Source organism: Bolinopsis microptera, chromosome 5, assembly GCF_026151205.1.
Source record: "Bolinopsis microptera isolate Bmic1 chromosome 5, MBARI_Bmic_1.0, whole genome shotgun sequence".
Taxonomy (NCBI): domain Eukaryota; kingdom Metazoa; phylum Ctenophora; class Tentaculata; order Lobata; family Bolinopsidae; genus Bolinopsis; species Bolinopsis microptera.
In genome coordinates, this window is record NC_087076.1 from 23,211,585 (window position 1) to 23,229,997 (window position 18,413).

The window sequence follows — 18,413 nt, forward strand, 5'->3', positions numbered from 1 at the left end:
CGACCGGTCGTCAGGTACCGGAGTGTTGCACAAAATTGGGTCCCTAAATTAAAATTCTATGACACAGTTACCATGCAGAAATGTCTAGGGAAACATTTGGTGAAAGTTTCAACTCTCTACTATAAAAATAGCGATAGTTATTGAAGATAAACCGTGAGAAACTCCCTCTTGTCGAGATCAACGCTCTAGGAAACTCCCTTCTGTACCACGTGACAACGATTTGAGCGTCACGTGGCCGTCACGTGACAAAAGTGCGCGCATCGGATGGAGCAGTCTCGTGGGAAATCCTGATTGCCTGATCGATCTCGTGGGAAATCCTGATTGCTACGGAAAGGGCTGACAACCACAGTTATTTCCCTTCCTCAATTTTCCAGTTCACTTGCTCAGTGCTGTCAGTTGTTTTTTGTTTGCCCTGCTATATAAACTTCACTCCGTCATAATCCCCTACTCCCCTATCCAATGAACTGTTTCTGTTACAGCTGCCATTCTGTTGACTGGACCCTAACTTAGTCTTATCATTTTCACTTGATAACTTTATCCGTGTGCACTTTCTCGAAACTCAACTTATCTTTGTCAAGACTCAGCTAATCTCAGAACTAAATGTTGCCTTAACAGACTTACTTGTCACTGCACTGGGCCCTCCTTTAAATGCAAATATCATATGAGCAGCTGATCGATTTATTGCTTGAACTGTGCATCCTTTTTAAAAATAAATAAGGTCAATTTTACTATCGTGAAACTTAGTCACTGAAGACAACGCAATCTGGCTGTGCCGGTTCCCCTCTGCCTAGATCACTTAGAATATCCATAGTTAGCAATACTTTTATCGTTTAATGCAGCGATATAGCCAGTTATCAATGCTACATAGTAGATTTTAGCCTGTTCCAATCATCCTTATATCGCGTTAATGGAATTTATGAAATTGCCTACCGTTCAAATCGCTCTCTGTTGTTAGCACCACACTGATTAACTACGATGTTCCAATTTTTTAGAATTATGTCCGACATAATTCTAATTTTTGCTGTTACAGCAGATAGTTATGGTGTAATGGCACGCAGGAATAAGTCATCCCTGTCCTCCAAAAAGCCCATGAAAAGGTATTTGGTAAGCTATGTCTTTTCCAATATCAAATCCAATGTATCACAATCTGTGGACTTTCTACTCAAAAACTAGATTGATTAATTGATAATTCATTGCTGATTGTTCACGCGCCCTGTATGGAAGTATATAAATGGTAATCCGCATACTCCAGGAAGAATTGAAGCAATCTCAAAAGAAAAGAAGGGAATCTGGATCCTTCGTCGGATCGTCAAAGAGCTTAGAGGGGAGCTCTACGCTTCACTGGCCATGCAAAGCAGGGAGAGTGACGGAGGCGGAGGCACTGCTGGCTGCTGGAACGGACATTAACAAGCTGGACAGAACGCAGTTTAACCCTTTCATGGACGCGATCAACTCAGGTAAATCATTCGACCGCCTTAACAATATGGGTTTATTGGTAATAGTAGCAAGAGGTTTTAGTCATGCGTTTGATTACAGCACAGTGTGAAACCCTGAAGCATACGTCGAGCTCTAAACTCTGTTTTGTCTGATAATCAATTATTTGAATATTGAAGGATTAAATTTGGTAACTTGATGATCACACAATTAACAGGACAGGTCGACTGTGCTAGATGGCTGCTGAGGCAAGACGGTTTAAAGCTTCAGACCGAGATATGGTCGTTTTGTAGGGAGAGGGTGCTAGAGTCATTGCTAACAGCTTAACAGAAGGTAAAATCCTGAACTTTTGTTCATTGATTAAAAATCACCATTCAGACATACAATCGTTCAGATGTAAAAATTATTTATTCACTATTTTGGATTACATTTAGTTACAGGACTAACATGCGACATCCGTCGTTGACCTTTGTCTTTAATTCAACAAGGTAGGGAGAGCGATCCATGGCTGTCCCGATAGACCCACTCAGACTCCTGCCGGAAGATACTCCTCCGGTTGATCCAGATGAGACAGTTCTAGCAGATGATCAGTTACAGACTGAAGAACATATCCCACAGATCAATGCGTCAACATCTGCAAATGAAGGTACTTCAATCTGCTCTTCTTGTATATGTCTTTGTGCCTGCGTCTGTGATTGTACTGAAGTGTACTCTGTGTGTTTGTGTCTGTGTCTGTCTTTGTATCATGTGTGTGTCTCTGATTGTACTGCGTGTGTCTGTAATTGTAATGTAGTGCACTGAAGTGAACTATGTGTGTTTATGTGTGTGTGTCTGTGTGTGTCTGTGTGTACTGTGTCTGTCTGTGTGTCCGTCTGTGTCTGTGTGTGTCTGTGTTTATGCCTGTGTCTGTGTGTCTATGTCTGTATGTGTTTGTGGGTGTGTGTCTGTGTGTCCTTGTCTGTGTGTAACTGTGTCTGTCTGTGTGTCTGTCTGTGTGTCCGTCTGTGTCTGTGTTTATGCCTGTATGCCTGTATGTCTGTGTCTCTGTGTGTGTGTGTCTATGTCTGTATGTGTTTGTGGGTGTGTGTATCTGTCTGTGTGTGTGTGTGTGTGTGTGTGTGTGTGTGTGTGTGTGTTCTTTCATAGAAGTTGTTATTTCCAAGATACGAAGTTCGAAAAGCTAGCATTTAGTAATAGACGAATTTTGCAGCTGATATCAGAATCGACATGATGATGGTACTACACGAGATGCTCATGGAAAAGGTCTCCGTTTGCTTTCCTCCTCCCACGAGCAGTACAAAGTGTGGGTTCAACTTTAATCTGATAGAAGATATCGTATGCGGAACCCAAGCCCGGCCATGTCTGTACATAATAACGAAAGAAACCGGTAAGTTTCTAATCATGTAAATGTTCGGCCGAACGTTTGCATTCATTTTAGACTAGTGACGAAAATCAACAATCGTTTGCCAGTTTGGTTTGCAAAATCGACAAAAAATAGTCCATTCCCCATGGCCATGATATTAGAATTCTGCCCGTTGAAATCGGCCACTCTGATTTTTATCATTGAACTTCACATTGATGACATGTTCATTCTCTACAGGTTATGCTGCGAGGGCGTTTACCTCGATAGATGTTGAAAATGCCCACAGCATTATAAATCATTTGGACCGCCGAGGGGTCCAAAACTCCTCAATCGAAGAGCTTAGTAGACATGCCAGCAACCTACAGAGACTTCAAATTCCCAGGAAACCTCTCTAGGACGGTAATACATTAACTTGTTTAGTTAATAAATTTAATAAGTAGATTTTGAGTGATGATTACTGAATACAGATATCGAGCCTCGAGGTACCATAAAAAGGGTATATAAACTTATCACTTATGCTTATATGCTTATACTATCAATGAATATCAAATCGCCTTCTCTAGTTATCAAACCCAACATAAGTTAAATCTCTGCCTACAAGGACTATTTGATATTTACAACAGACCGAGTGAATGTCTCAATCTTTTCAGGAAGCTTTATACTCCGACATCCACAATTTACTACGCCCCTGAGATCGACAAAGGTCTTTCTGATAGATTGACTTCCAGCCAATTCGATCTATCGAAGCCGAGTGGGAAGAACAAAGAACTGAAACCCCATGGTCGCAACGATGCTCCTCGCGGACAAGGGAGAGTTAGGGCCATCGGTGGTCACAAGACTGGATAATATTTATTTTTTAAGCGTTGAGGTTGTCACGAAAGCGTACTGTAACGGGACTATCAGATTTGAGTGATTTGATTTTGTGATTTGCAGTTCACGTGATTTTATTGTGATTTTATACTGTAAAAACTATAAAGGTTCAAGTTGAACTATCGTCGCCATGATTATGTATTTTGGAACTGTTCACGTTGAAATTGCTTCGTTAATCAGCAGTCTTCCTTGGTTACTTTCTACTGTGTAATGCAGCTACGATCAACGATACTTAGCTAGTACATTCATAGTAACACTAACTGCACTGAGAAGAGTAAAAAATTTGAGCTTTGACGGAATAACATTTCCTTGTTTTTAGATACGGTTACTACTCTAGTGAGGGGTTCATAGCTGATCATTAAGGTCTTACTCACAATAATTTGTGCTCTGATATTGGCCGTACTGACGGCTGTTGAAAAAGCCACTCCGTCAGATGCGCGCCGCAAGAGTCCACCCCTGTAGACCCCACTACGTACAAAATTTGAAATTTTCCCAAAAACTTCTGATTAAGCTAGTTTGTTTTCAATAACTTTTGCAATATTTACAGTAGACCCTTCAAATTTTCACCAAATGTTACTCCAGACATTTCTGCATGGTAACTGTGTCATAGAATTTTAATTTAGGGACCCAATTTTGTGCAACACTCCGGTACCTGACGACCGGTCGCAGACGTGGTTATTGTATTGTCAACTTCTATTGCACACTGAGCGAGCTATATTTTGAGTACAAAGATAAACTTTACACCAGGTGAAAGCTGAGACGTTTCTCTTTAAGATGATCACCTCACATTCTGTGTATCTGTGACATTGAGATAGTAACGAATCAAAACGTCAAGTTGAACAGGCTACAAAATACGCGCTGAATAAAAGTCCACCCCAAAAGTCCACCCCACGCGCGTAGGGTGATTATGATGTGTTGGAAAATCAGCCCTCACCATATTTTCACCTCACCCTTTAGAACCGCTCTGACATGGTTAGTACCTGACACTTGTGTCAGTTGCTAACCATGTGGGCGGTATACAAGCACATTATTTCATTTAATTTCATTTCAGGTGTTGGAAAATCAGCCCTCACAATGCGACTTGTCCAGGGAGTATTTGTGGAGAAATACGATCCGACAATTGAAGATTTCTATAGGCATCAGATAGAGGTTTGTTTCTTTATCTCCCCACTTTTTTTTTCTATTTTTGGCCCTGACTTAAGTAGATCACTCTTTGTATTATTGCCCCAAATTTGTGGTGAGCAAGCTATATAACGCATTCTGCTCTAAATTTGTAAGAAAAAAACAAAATACTTTACTGAGATCATCAATTATAAATAAAGTACAGAGCACTATATATCGTGGTTATATATAGAGTATACGTTAGTACAATATACCCAAGTTACTATAGTTACCAGTGAATGTCTCCTTTATAAATATCTCCGCTATTAGGTGGACGGTGCTCCCTGCACTCTGGAAATACTCGATACTGCGGGAACAGAACAGTTTGCAGCTATGCGGCAACTTTACATTGCTAACGGACACGCGTTTGCGCTTGTGTACTCCATCGACAGTCAGGCATCTTTTCTGGAGCTCCAGGTTAGTTGATAAAACAATTATTTTAATAAAAAAATTATTTTAATAAAACATTTAAATTGATTTGGATGAAATAAATGTGGTCATTACTCATTAGTGTCTAGCAAATGGGTTGTAGCGGAGAGTGTCTCGTAGTTCTAAGTAGTTCTAAGAAACTGAGATCAGGAGCTGTCTGTACTGTGTAACATGTACATTATACATTATACATCCAGTACATAATGTGCATTATGTACTGGAGACTTTCTCAGCCAACAGTAAAACTTACTTAGTTTTGCGAGCATTTAATTATTTAATTAGTCTAAGGAGTAGCTAAGTATCCATTGGATCTATGCGATTTCCTTGTTCGACTCAGCCGAATGATAGGGAACTTAATTGAGGGTTAAATGAGGAGGGTACCTGTTAAACGTTCAAGAAACTTCCTAGGATACCCCTTCAGTGCATACGTTACTGTAAACATAGTACTATTAACTATTATTAACTATATTTAAATTTACTGGACTGCCTTTGTGAGAGGAGCCACTGCTTTCTATCAATAAATAAATGAAAACAAATGCTTAAAAAGTAGCTATAATTTGCATTGTTTCTAAACCAATCCACCACTGGAAAAGTTTAATCGTCGTTAAAAGGCTCCGTAGTTTGCTCAAATTTGTTGTTATATGTGTAGTAGTGTTGAAAGTATTAATATTGCCGAATCAGGTGACAAATACTTGAATTTATTTATTTATAGCTCTAATAATTCTGAATATCTTCTTTCTTGTGAAATCTTAACAGTAGGTCACCAATGCAACCTGTATCATGCAAATGGTTTTATACAGGCGAGGGTTGTAACGAAGATGTGTAAATTCTATTTAAAAGTATCTATTTTAGTTTTTAACGCTGGAGTATAACAGTATACCTCACAGTTATTTCAAGTACGTTCTAGAGCAACGTTAGCAAAATAGTTTGTTACACTAAATTTGTAACCAAACTGTAACATTAAACACGTCATAACACGTCATAACACGTCATAACACGTCATAACCTCGCAGACGATACACCAACAAATAGTGGACGTAAAGAGCTCGAGTCAGGTAGCTATGGTCCTGGTTGGGAACAAGTGTGATATGGAGATGGACAGAGAAGTCAGCAAGGAGCAGGTAATATCATCAGTCGAAATACACTCTCATTAGTCGAAATTATAGTTTGTAGTTTTGTTACGTGTTGAAAAACAGAACTCCCTTATCTCTGTTTAATCGGAAATTTTAACTGCCACTGCACTGCTACTGCACGGTGTTTGTACTTTACCTTTGTACATCTATACAAGTACAAATACACAATTGCAATGGAAAAGTCTGCTCATAACTCTGCAAAGAATCTTCTCGTCAACGGTTTATGTAAAGCTTGTTCGAATGATGAGGTTGTCAAAAGTACCGACATTGTACAGTGTTTTTGGTGTAAGGACAGTTTTCATGCTATCAACTGTGATGAAACTTGCAATGTCAGTGCGCCCACGGTTTTTACTGCTCACCTGTCTCATGCTGTGAACAACACTTCATCTTATGCTAAACGATTTGGTCGCTTTCTATTTATCTGTAATGATTGTAGTACTGCTGAGGAGGAAAAGAGGGCTGCTACTACCGTAGATCGGGTAGGATTGTTAGATAATAAAATAGATGCCATAAATTTGGAGTTCAGGGAAGAGATGTCTGAACTTAAAACCTTGCTGAAGGAACAACTGTCACAGAAACCTGAGAGAGCTCAAGAGCGATCCTCAGATCAGGTTGATTTTATGAAACAATTTGCTGAACAGTTTTCATCTTTAAAAGAAGACCTCACGAAAAATATCAATGATGTTATTGACAATAAAGTAAACACTGTTGTAACAAAATCCGGTACTGTTTCTCATACAAAGGACGTTCTCTATTCCAGCTTGTTTACCGACTCAAACAGTTCCACACCATCTGCTCAACCACCACATGTTCCAATTGCTCCAACACGTACACAACCTTCATCACCCGAGATTCTAATTCTATCCCCGAAAGAAGAACAATCGGTAAATGCTGCAACAATGACGAATGTGAAAAAATTTGCTACTGATAAATTAAAGAGCAGTCAAGTAGTATTTCTCAGATGTAATGAAAACAACAAGAAAGTTTCAATTGGCTTCCCTAATGCTGAAATTCGTGATAAGGCTACTTCACTTCTCAATGATGGAAATACCTTAGATTCGTATGGATATCAGTCTAAGAATGGCAACAAAATGCTGCCAAAAGTTACTATTTATGGTGTTTCTTCTGAAGTTCTTGACGATATAGACACTACAGCTGTAGGGAATGATGCCGATAAACTTAGGGATCTTGAAAAGAACCACTTAGTCGCCCAAATTGTGGAGAAAAACTCGTCCATCAAAGATTTGTATGAAGCAGGGCACACTATCAGTATTGTCTATCTCAATAAGATAAAACGTTTCACCAACGATAAGCAGGAACGCATAGAGCTCACTATTGGAATCAAACTATCACCATCTGTCTATAGAGTCCTCTTTAACCAACAACAAGGATCTCTCTATTTAGGTAGTCGCAGATACAAAGTAACTGATCGCTTCTACATCAAACAGTGTTATCATTGTCAAATGATTGGACACACTTCTGTTGACTGTAATGAAGTCAAAACAAATAAACATCCTACCTGCATGTACTGTATGGGAAGTCACCGGTCTTCAGCATGCCAATTTAAGCAGAAGAAGGACAAACATGCCTGTGCTCGATGTTTGGCTTCAACACACACTAATGATGCCGAGAATTCAAGAACACATAATGCGGCAGCTTACGATTGTCCTGTGTTGGTAAGAGAAACTAAACGTATTGCTGCTAACACTGACTTTATTTCAAAAAACGTAATGTGAAATTAGGTGCTAATCGACAGAAATCACAGCTTTCTATTGGTTGTTTCAACGCAAGGTCTCTATGCAACAAAACTTGTGGCGTACTAGAAATGCTTAAAGATAACTCGATTTCTATCTGTTGTATCACGGAAACTTGGCTAAAAACTAATGATCGGGCAAAGTTTGCCGAAATCCGTGATTTTGGGTTCGATATTATCAGTGCCCCTCGAAGAGGTAGGGGAGGTGGTGTTGGTTTTCTCTTCAACCCCAAAATGATATCGCCTGTACGCAATGATGTTACTAAATATTCATCTTTTGAAGTACTTGAATGTGTCATTAAAACTGCTGGTGAGATTATCAGGCTATGTGTAGTTTATCGCAGCACTCAGGCCAAAGCGAAATATGATGAAACAAAAATATCTAAGTTTATGGATGACTTTGATAGATACCTGGACAATCTTCTGCTTAAAACTGGATCTCCAATTATTTGTGGTGACTTTAATTTCCATGTTGAAGACATATACAATAATGTTGCCCAGAACTTTATTGCTCTTTGTGAGAGTAAAGGCTTCCTTCGGCATGTCGACTCTCCTACTCACATCTCCGGCGGGACACTGGACTTGTTATTTACTCTAGGCTGTGTAAGTGACTCATTGTCTGTAACAGATATGATGGTAGAGACAAGCACTGGTACCAGCTCTGATCACTATCTAGTAAGTTTTCAGGTCCCAGTCACATTCGATCTTCATAAAGCTCGTACATATGAAGAAAAAGATGTCAGAGAGCTAAGCAAAATTGACATCGATAAGTTCAGGGAAGATCTGTTTTGTTCAGAGCTTAACCTTTCTGAATATCAATCCTTAGACGAGGCTGTGAACCTTTATCAAAATGTCCTTGAACAGGTGCTAGACAAACATGCCCCACTTATTACGAAACGATTTACTGCTGAAAAGTCTGATTTTTGGGATAATAAATGTCAAATTTCTGTCAGAGAGAGGAGAAGGGCAAAACGAAAAGCCAAAAAGTATCCAGAGAATGATGAGTTTAAAACTACTCATTTTGAAAAATGTGTTGACGCAGAAATCACTATCAATCGAGCTAGGGATGGCTACTATGATAAACAGCTCAGTTCTTGCAAAGGAGACTCGAAAGGGACCTATAAAGTCATAAATAAACTTTTAGATAAGGAATATGGCTCCAACAAATTGCCAAATGGTGAAGATATCGAAGTGGCTGCCAAACTCAAGACTTTCTTCGATCAAAAAGTAAAGACCATTTACTCTAATATTGAGAAGGAAATTCAAAACACTTCCCTAAACGGTCAAGGTACCAAGGACTCTACTTCGATAGATAATGCAAAGTGTAGACTTAATCAGTTTAAGGAAGTCTCATTATCAGACCTTGAAACCTTAATTAAGAGTCTTCCCAATAAATCAAGCGTACTCGATGTCATACCAATGTGGCTCTTCAAGAACTGCTTACCCGAGCTTCTCCCAATCATCCATTACATCGTGAATGAATCACTAAGAGTCGGAAAGTTTCCATCTGCCCTAAAAGAAGCATCTATTAGGCCTGGACTCAAGAAACCTACCTTAGATGTTGATGAGCTGAAAAACTATCGACCGATTAGCAATCTAACTTATCTGTCCAAAATACTAGAAAAAGTAGTTCATTGCCAATTAAATGAATATGCTGATGTCAACAACCTGTTTTCCCCATATCAATCAGGCTATAGAAAATTCCATAGTTGTGAAACTGCAGTTACCAAAATACATAATGATATTCTAATGATGATTGACAGCAAATCGAATGTTGTGCTTCTACTCTTAGATCTATCAGCTGCTTTCGACACCATAAACCATAACCTCCTTCTTACGAAACTCAAGAATGCGTATGGTATTACAGAACTAGCACTCAGCTGGTTACAGTGTTACCTTAATAATCGCACATTCAAGGTTAAAGTAAAAAAAGCCACATCTTCTGAAGGCTATCTGGATATTGGTGTACCTCAAGGATCCATTTTAGGACCACTACTGTTCATATTGTATACCAGAGATCTTGAAGAAATTGTCACAAAATATGGTTTCTCGATACATTTGTATGCAGATGACACACAGGTGTACTTTACTTTTGATGTTCACAGTTCTAATCCTGATTTAACGGCTGTGAAAAATTGCTTTCTGGAGATAAAGCAATGGATGACAGTTAACTTCCTAAAACTGAATGATGAAAAAACAGAGTTCATTGATATAGGACCATATGTCAGCCCAATCCAGACCATGGATTTAGGAGACCTCTCAATCTGCCCTGTTAGCAAGGCCAAGAACCTGGGATTCCTTTTCGATCACCAAATGAATCTGGACTCTCAAATAAATGCTGTCTCCAAAGTATGTTATTTGAATCAAAGGGACTTAGCAAGAATCGGTTCGAAGCTTTCCCATGACCTAAAAGTTCAGTTAGTTCACTCCAATATCCTCTGTTTCATAGACTACTGCAACTCAGTCTATTATGGAATAACAGAAAAGAATCTTCATAAGCTACAAAAGATACAAAACAATGCTGCTAGATTTATCTTTGGTCTTTACAGAAAAAAGATACGTGAACCTATCATGCCTTACCTCAAAAAGCTCCACTTTCTGCCTGTTCGGTTCAGAATTAAGTTCAAAATATCACTTCTGGTCTTCAAGTGTCTTAATAACATAGCCCCTCAGTACTTACAAGGACACGTCAATCTAAGGGAAGTACGAAGACAAAGTTCCAGACTAGATGATGACTTTTATTTGTTGAAAGTTCCTCCTGCTCCTCATTTCAGACGAACAGATGCTGCATTTATGTTTTGTGGACCAAAAATTTGGAATGAACTACCCTACTCAGTGAGATCATTATCATCTGTAGAATGTTTTAAAAATGCCCTAAAGACGTTTTATTTCCAACTAGCTTTTGATAATATTTCTAATATTTGTCCATAATGTCTGAACTGATATGAAAGTGCATAATTTTGGTAACTTCATACAAATATTTGTTCATAAAATCTGAGCTGTTTAAAAAGTCCATAATCTTGCTATTTCAACACTAAGTCTCGCTTGAATGACTTTAATGTACATCTTTGTTGGGTATATTTTAATGTCGAAGCGTGTAATAAATGTTAGAATTTATTTATTTATTTATTTAATACACTTTCATTAGTCGAAATACACTCTCACTGCCGTTTTAAAATTGTTAGCTCTCATTAGTCGAAATACACTCTCACTGCCGTTTTAAAATTGTTAGCTCTCATTAGTCGAAATACACTCTCACTGCCGTTTTAAAATTGTTAGCTCTCGTTATCGCACTGCTTATCTCTTGATAATTGCACCGCTACTGCGCTGCTAGCTTGTTGTGCTGATCTTTACGATGACAGATTTGGACTTGGAAAGTATCAATTACATGTGGAATGAGATGTTCACCTGGAGCAAAGAGACTCTGAAGAAATTTGGCAAGCCGTACGGAAAGTTAAAGGACATTGCGGACGCTAAGAACTTCAACAGACTGAATAAGCCGGATATTGTCGATGTGTGTGGTCGATCTTTTGAGTATACGAACTATCTTATGGAGACCGTTGAAACGTATAAGAATGTGTTGACCAGACTTCAGGGTCAGTTAATTGAGAAGCAAGAGCAGGTTATCAGTGTTCAGGCCGAGCTATCAGCTTGCAAGACTGAGCAACTTGAAGCGATGAAGAAAACTGTGTCAAGTTCAGTTGCTGATTCAGTGAAAGCGGAGTTCCAATCTTACAGCTCTGTCGTTCAAAGTTGGCCAGCACAGTCTCCAGTAATCAGCCCGGAAGCATTGACGTCTGTAGTCAAGACTATTGTTGCAGAGGAGGACCGCAGCAGGAACCTTCTTATCTTCGGTCTGCCTGAGGAAAAAGAAGAGAAGCTCGAATCTCAAGTCAGTGAAGTTCTGGAAACTATTGGCATAAAGCCAAAAGTAGAGGCTCAGAGAATAGGAAAAAAGAAAACGGTTGACTCAACGCGACCAGTTAAAGTTATCACCTCAAACTCGCTCATCGTTGATCAGATTCTGAGGAATGCCAGGAACCTGCGGCAGAGTGAGAAGTTTAAGACAGTTTTCTTGAGCCCTGATCGGTCTGTCGAACAGAGAAGCTCCGGAAAGATCTGGTACAGGACATGAAGAAGCGGGCACTTGCAGAACCGACCAAAAAGTTTTGCATAAAGGACGGGCAAATTTATTGTGCCGATGAGAGCAACGGTTGACAACTTTTTTTGAGTGTGTGTTTCGTGTGCTGTTTTGGTATGTTTTGGACCATGTTTGTGAGGGACATATTGGTAGCTGTAGTTATTTTCTATACAGTATACAAGACTGAATAGTCTTCAGGCTTTAGCTGAGCTTTAATTTCCGACGCAGTTTTGTTGAGCCACTAGTCCATGATGGGGAATATAAACAATATATTTAACTCTTAATGGTCATAGCTACTTTTAATTTCATGAATCATACAGATTTTAAAGTACGCTGGTACGATTTTTATCTTATTAAATTGCTGTTCAATATCTATTTTAGTAAACATTAACTGGGGTAGTAAAACCCAGTTCCCAATCAATCATCACGTGACATAATACATTATATATTATACATTATACATAATACATTATACATTATACATTATATAGTATACATTATACATTATACGTAATACATTATACATAATACATAATACATTATACATTATACACTATATATTATACATTATACATTATACATTATACATTATAGACAGTTTTTGGGTTTTCCAAATAGTTTCTGATTATTCTGATTTGCGACAAATGATATTGCACTGTTAGGATAAACGACGTTTCAAAGTAACAACTTCTTATTCATGCTGACAAAATTGGTAAATATGTGAGAAAACTGTCTCATAAAATTTATTAATCAAAAATGGCTAAACGACAACAAATTGTTCAAATACTCGACTAAAATTAGAATCAAAATCTATATATATACAACACTACTCGATCTGCTATTCAATAAACTTAAAACATCCACTAAACAGCAAGTACGTGATTGTGATCGTGTGATGGAATGACATGTACAGTGATAACAGATGCTAAGATGTAAGTGATAACAGATGATTATAAGGTAAAAGATACAATACATGTGAGATGGTGTATACACAATGTGAGTGAAAATATAGTGAGTGGTTACTGATTGTGAGCGAGATGTGAAAAACCATTAAAACTTACTACTGCTAGAAAACTTAAACTGTATGCAATAAAAAGGGAATGAAACTAAAATATCTAAAATTCTTCAGTACTAGCTATGATAAAACGTTTAATAGTATCCAGTTCTTCTCTCTTGTTAATTGTAGGGTTCAGATTAATAATAAACATCGCTTCGAAAATCTTTCTTCTGACAGTATTGGGTTCAATTCTTAAAATATCTACCTCTAAACTGGGATTTAACCCCTCATGACAGCTCGAATAATGTATGGCAAAAGCTTGACTAACATTAGAAGGGGTAGCAGGGTAGGTAGCGTAACGTAAGTGTTCTCCTACACGAGCATGTACTTTCCTACTGGTTTCTCCAACGTACAGCTGGTCACATAATTTACACTTAATCTTATATACAACATTCTTCACTTCACAATCTTTATTACAAACTATCAAAGGACAAATTTTACATGAATTAATACTGCACACACGTTTATCATACGGTCTGTTACTACATAAAATATTTCTCAATTTCGAAGTAGGTTTAAAGTTTACTTTAATAGGTAAATTGTTCTGCTTAACATAATTTCTAATCTTATTGCTAGTACTGTCCGAAATAAAATCTAAATTAAGAACTATCCTGGAATCATCCTCAACACTCTGACGCCTGTTAGAATTACTACTGTTACAATAACGTCTTGGGTTCTGGTAACCGTTTTTCTGTAATAGATCATCAAGGAGTCTGAGAGAGTGCTCCTTTTCCGCTGGGCCAGATGAGATACGGCAAGCCTCGCTATATAGGTTCTTCACTGTATTAATCTTAACAGACTCAGGATGGCAAGAGTTGTTGTGCAGGGTAATATCCTTTTGTTGCGGCTTGCGGTACAATCTGCTGGTTAATTTACCGTTTGGCTCGATCCGGACCTCAGTGTTTAGGAAGGGGATAAAATCGTCCTGTTGTTCTGGAAAGTCGACCTCCCACTTCAACTTTTTGTCCGGATCTTGGTCTGCAATCTGTTGAACCAGAGCAAGGGCTTCTTCTTTCGTCTCTGCAGTACTGGCAGCATCATCTATGTAGCGTTTGTAGAAGTTCGATAAGTATACCGATAGGTAGTGTCGATCGGTGTAGATAGAGTTCTTCTCGAACTTGTACACTCTAATGATGGCACAGAAGGGCCCTGGCTTCAAACCCATGAACAGACCATCCTGCTGTAGCCAGAGAGTCCTGTTATACACAAAGAAAGAGTTGGTAAGGATGTGTAGTAGGATCTCATGAATGTCTGTCAGGCTGAGTCCCATCAGGTCCAAACTGTCTCGGTGCTCTGTAGCTAGCTCAATGACATCGTCTATACAGCCCTGTACGTTTATGTTAGTGTATAAAGCTGAAATATCCGCGGCAAAGAACTTTCTCCTGGCAAGCTGTTCCTGAGAGATCTGGCGGAGCATCTCTATGTGCTGGATTAAATTATTCAGGTGACTAGGCACCTCATTAAGGAGAGGTTTAAGAATGGTCGTCACTAGCCAACTGAGTCTCTCTGTAGGTGAGTCCACGCAGCTGATGATGGGTCTAACCTTAACCTGCTCAAGAGGGATCGTCGAGCGGAAGCTCTCCGGAGGGTTCTTGTGGGTCTTGATTTGGACGTACATGACTGGGAGGCTGACATGGTCAGGAACTCTGATCCGTCGCTTGTAGTCGTCGTCAAGGTTCCGCTGTGATGAGATCTTCTTCCACAGGTTATTCGACTCCTTCACCAGGTTCTCCGTCTTCTTCTTGATGAGCTGTGTGAGCTGTTGAGAGGTGGGTTCCGCTACTGAGACAGTTTTACCGTTGATTTTTCTCGTGGGAAGCACACGCTGGTACACAGCTGTCTCCTGGAGGTGATTCTCTGTTAGATGCCGATGTGTGTCCTTAGTTGTCACCACAAACTCACCGCACTTGTCTGATACCGACACGTGTAACGTCCTGTCTGTCAGAAGGGAGCGTAAACCATCTTTCTGAAAACGAGTGAGGTTATCCTGTGGGTTGGTGTTAGTCACGAGGTCCTGTACAAAGCGGTTAAACTGTGCCAGCTTGTCCTCTAAAACCGGGTGAGTGGGGTCAGGTGTACTGGTGAATGGTGAGGGAAAGGGACACAATCTCCTCACTTTGCTGGAACTCGACTCCTCGGTGGGCTCAATCGGGGCACTAACTTCCGCAACTTATACATTATACATTATACATTACATTATACATACATACATTATACATTATATATTATACATTATATATAGTATACATTATATAGTATACATTATACATTATATATTATACATTATACATTATCACGTAGAGGTCCGTTGGATCTAGGCAATCTCCTCGGTCGACTCAGCCGAATGATAGGAAACTTAATTGAGGGTTAAATGAGGAGGGGTACCTGTTAAAAGTTCAAGAAATTTCCTAGGATACACCTTAACTGCATACTGTAAACATAGTACTATTAACTATTATTAACTATTAACTATTACCTGACATTTAAAATAGAGAAATGTACAATGTACATTTAAATAATGTACAATGTACATTAAACTGATTATATTAATCTTTAATCCTGCCCCCCACGCGACGTGGGATGTGTGTATTGGCCGTATTCTCATTTAACACTTTCTTAAAACATTGACATCATTAAAGAGACATCCAGTCTTTATTTGCCCAAATCATTTGGGCCAAATGGGTACGTTAATATTATAAGCGTATCCCTTTACCTCTAAATAAAATTAGGTGACTCCGAATTAATCTGTGATTACCTTGGATTTGGGAAGCTCATATTGTACATTATAAATTATGTATTATACATTATATATTATACATTATACATTATCACGTAGCTTATATTGGGGTCATATCTGTTTTTAACGACATATGATGGACAGTACAAAGGATAAAGTAGTGAGGCTTTATTAAAACTTATTTTATTGTGCTATTTTAAAGATCATGACGTTAGTAGATTCAAATAGATCTAACGTCATCAAAATACAACAAGTCCATTCAATAACTTACGACAAATGTTAACATATAATAATATATTTATAGCTAGAATGATATTCGGTCTCTTTTCGCGAAATTAAAACACCAGTTCTTATGATGAATAAATATAATAGGAACGTAGCCTCATGTGTGTGTTGTTTCCTTTGTCACGTGTCTAGATACAGTAAAGATATAAAAGATTTAATATCTCCTTATTTCAGGCTGATCAGCTGGCTACACGATCGTGGAACTGTAGTTTTATAGAGACCAGTGCTAAAACAGACACTAACGTGAGGGAACTGTTCGTGGAACTGGTCAGGAAAACTAACCAGTACATGGGCATGACCCAGAAAACCACTAAGAATAGCAGCAGGAAGGGAATCAGGAAGTTTAAGTGCGAAATCTTATGAGCGCCCTGTTTTTGGTAAGTTTGTCCATGTTTTATTCGTTGAGTATATTGTGTTGGAGATATTTCAATAACTAATTACTGATGCACTCTTTTGTTCATGCCACGCAGAGTTGGCCTTGCATGGAGAGTTTGTCGTGTTAGTCAAATAAGGAACATGTTTTTTGTCCTGTGCGTTGAATATTTATTTATATAAAAAACAGGGCGATATTGTTTGATGTTGTATGTTATTTATGGTGTGTCGGAGAGAGAGAGAGAGGGAGGGAGGGAGGGAGGGAGGGAGGGAGGGAGGGAGGGAGGGAGGGAGGGAGGGAGGGAGGGAGGGAGGGAGGGAGGTAGGGAGGGAGGGAGGGAGGGGGAGGGAGGGAGGGAGGGAGGGAGGGAGGGAGGGAGGGAGGGAGGGAGGGAGGGAGGGAGGGAGGGAGGGAGGGAGGGAGGGAGGGAGGGACGGAGGGACGGAGGGAGGGAGGGAGGGAGGGAGAGAGGCAGGCAGGCAGGCAGGCAGGCAGGCAGGCAGGCAGGCAGGCAGGCAGGCAGGCAGGCAGGCAGGCAGGGAGGGAGGGAGGGAGGGAGGGAGTATGCTAAGTATGTTTATGTAATGATGAATTAGATAAATGTAATGAATACGATAAATGTAATGTAATGATGAGTATGATAAATATCTAACATGATTTTTCCGTATTTCAGGCGTGGTAGGAATGCAGACTTAAGACGGATTTTTACACGAACGACGCTTAATTCGATTATTCAGGGCTTTGATTCTGTGTATATATTTTAATAGATTATAATATATAGAGTTTAATACAGGTGATGATGATAATGATACAAGTTGATCTCTGATGACTGTAATAAGAGCATGTGGCTTTACCTTTCCTTTTTTCCCTTCAATTTGTTTTAGCATTTTAAACGGTTTACTTTTTGCTCTGAGAGTACTTTAAAAGTGATTTTAACGGTTCGGGTTGTTTTTGTTAAGTTCATCGAGTTTAGAAGAATTTCCATCAGTGCATATTTTTAAAGATTTGGTTCAGACTTCAGATTGAATGGGTTGAAATTTGAGTGCTTTTTTCTTGAATCTAGTGATCTCACGATGATCATAGCATTTAATTCATGGTTTTAACGCGATTGCTTTAATAAATACGGCCCAATTTATGCTCCTAAAAAGTTGAATTCGCAATGATTAATATTTGAAAAGTAATGCTGGTGCATGCATAATTTTTCTTTCAAGATTTCACTGAATTACTTTTTGTAAATCGAACTTAACACGTTAATCGTTCCTAATTTAATTACAAATGGTCAAGGTCACCATGGCAATTAATTAATTACTTAATTAATTACTTCCTTACCATATTAAGGTGGATTTGATAGAAAGCTGAATATTGTACGAGCTGAATGTCGCTACATGGCCAGCTGTTTTTCAAGCTATTTATATTAAACTTGGTTTTTGATACGATAAATGAAAACCTTAAATCTATTGCTTTATAAATTGTACTAACGATTGTATCTACATTACCCTTTGGAATGCCAGATTTTGAGCCTTTTTCGCAAGATTTATACAACATGTTTATCTTGAAGAGAACTCTGCTTGGAAGAAGAATAATTTTGCTAAGATTATGTTTGCGTTTCATTGCTCAACAGCTGTTCGAAGGATCAAATATAAGATTATGGAAGAAGAATACATTTTTAAACCTGAA

General features: G+C 38.8%; 2 protein-coding genes across 2 annotated transcripts in view; both read left to right on the forward strand.

Moving 5' to 3' along the window:
• Positions 1-18,269, forward strand: part of LOC134814950 (ras-related protein Rap-1b-like) — a 30,382-nt gene extending 12,113 nt beyond the window's left edge. The window contains exons 3-7 of the mRNA XM_063823317.1: positions 4,719-4,816; positions 5,099-5,245; positions 6,271-6,378; positions 16,538-16,740; positions 17,410-18,269. Coding sequence (XP_063679387.1) covers positions 4,719-4,816; positions 5,099-5,245; positions 6,271-6,378; positions 16,538-16,726 — 542 coding nt within the window. The 3' untranslated portion in view covers positions 16,727-16,740; positions 17,410-18,269. The remainder of the gene's footprint in view (positions 1-4,718; positions 4,817-5,098; positions 5,246-6,270; positions 6,379-16,537; positions 16,741-17,409) is intronic.
• On the forward strand, positions 28-3,192 carry LOC134814719 (uncharacterized). Its single transcript, XM_063822902.1, has 4 exons — positions 28-1,767; positions 1,923-2,080; positions 2,645-2,821; positions 3,035-3,192. Exons 2-4 carry the CDS (start codon positions 1,939-1,941, stop codon positions 3,190-3,192), a joined length of 477 nt encoding a protein of 158 aa, XP_063678972.1. The 5' UTR covers positions 28-1,767; positions 1,923-1,938.
• Positions 18,270-18,413: the final 144 nt, after the last annotated feature.

Coding starts and splice junctions, on each gene's coding strand:
- LOC134814719 (XM_063822902.1), top strand. CDS start 1,939: ATGGCTGTCCCGATAGACCCACTCAGACTCCTGCCGGAAGATACTCCT. Junction 2,081..2,644: donor GTCAACATCTGCAAATGAAG/GTACTTCAATCT, acceptor CGAATTTTGCAG/CTGATATCAGAATCGACATG. Junction 2,822..3,034: donor CATAATAACGAAAGAAACCG/GTAAGTTTCTAA, acceptor CATTCTCTACAG/GTTATGCTGCGAGGGCGTTT.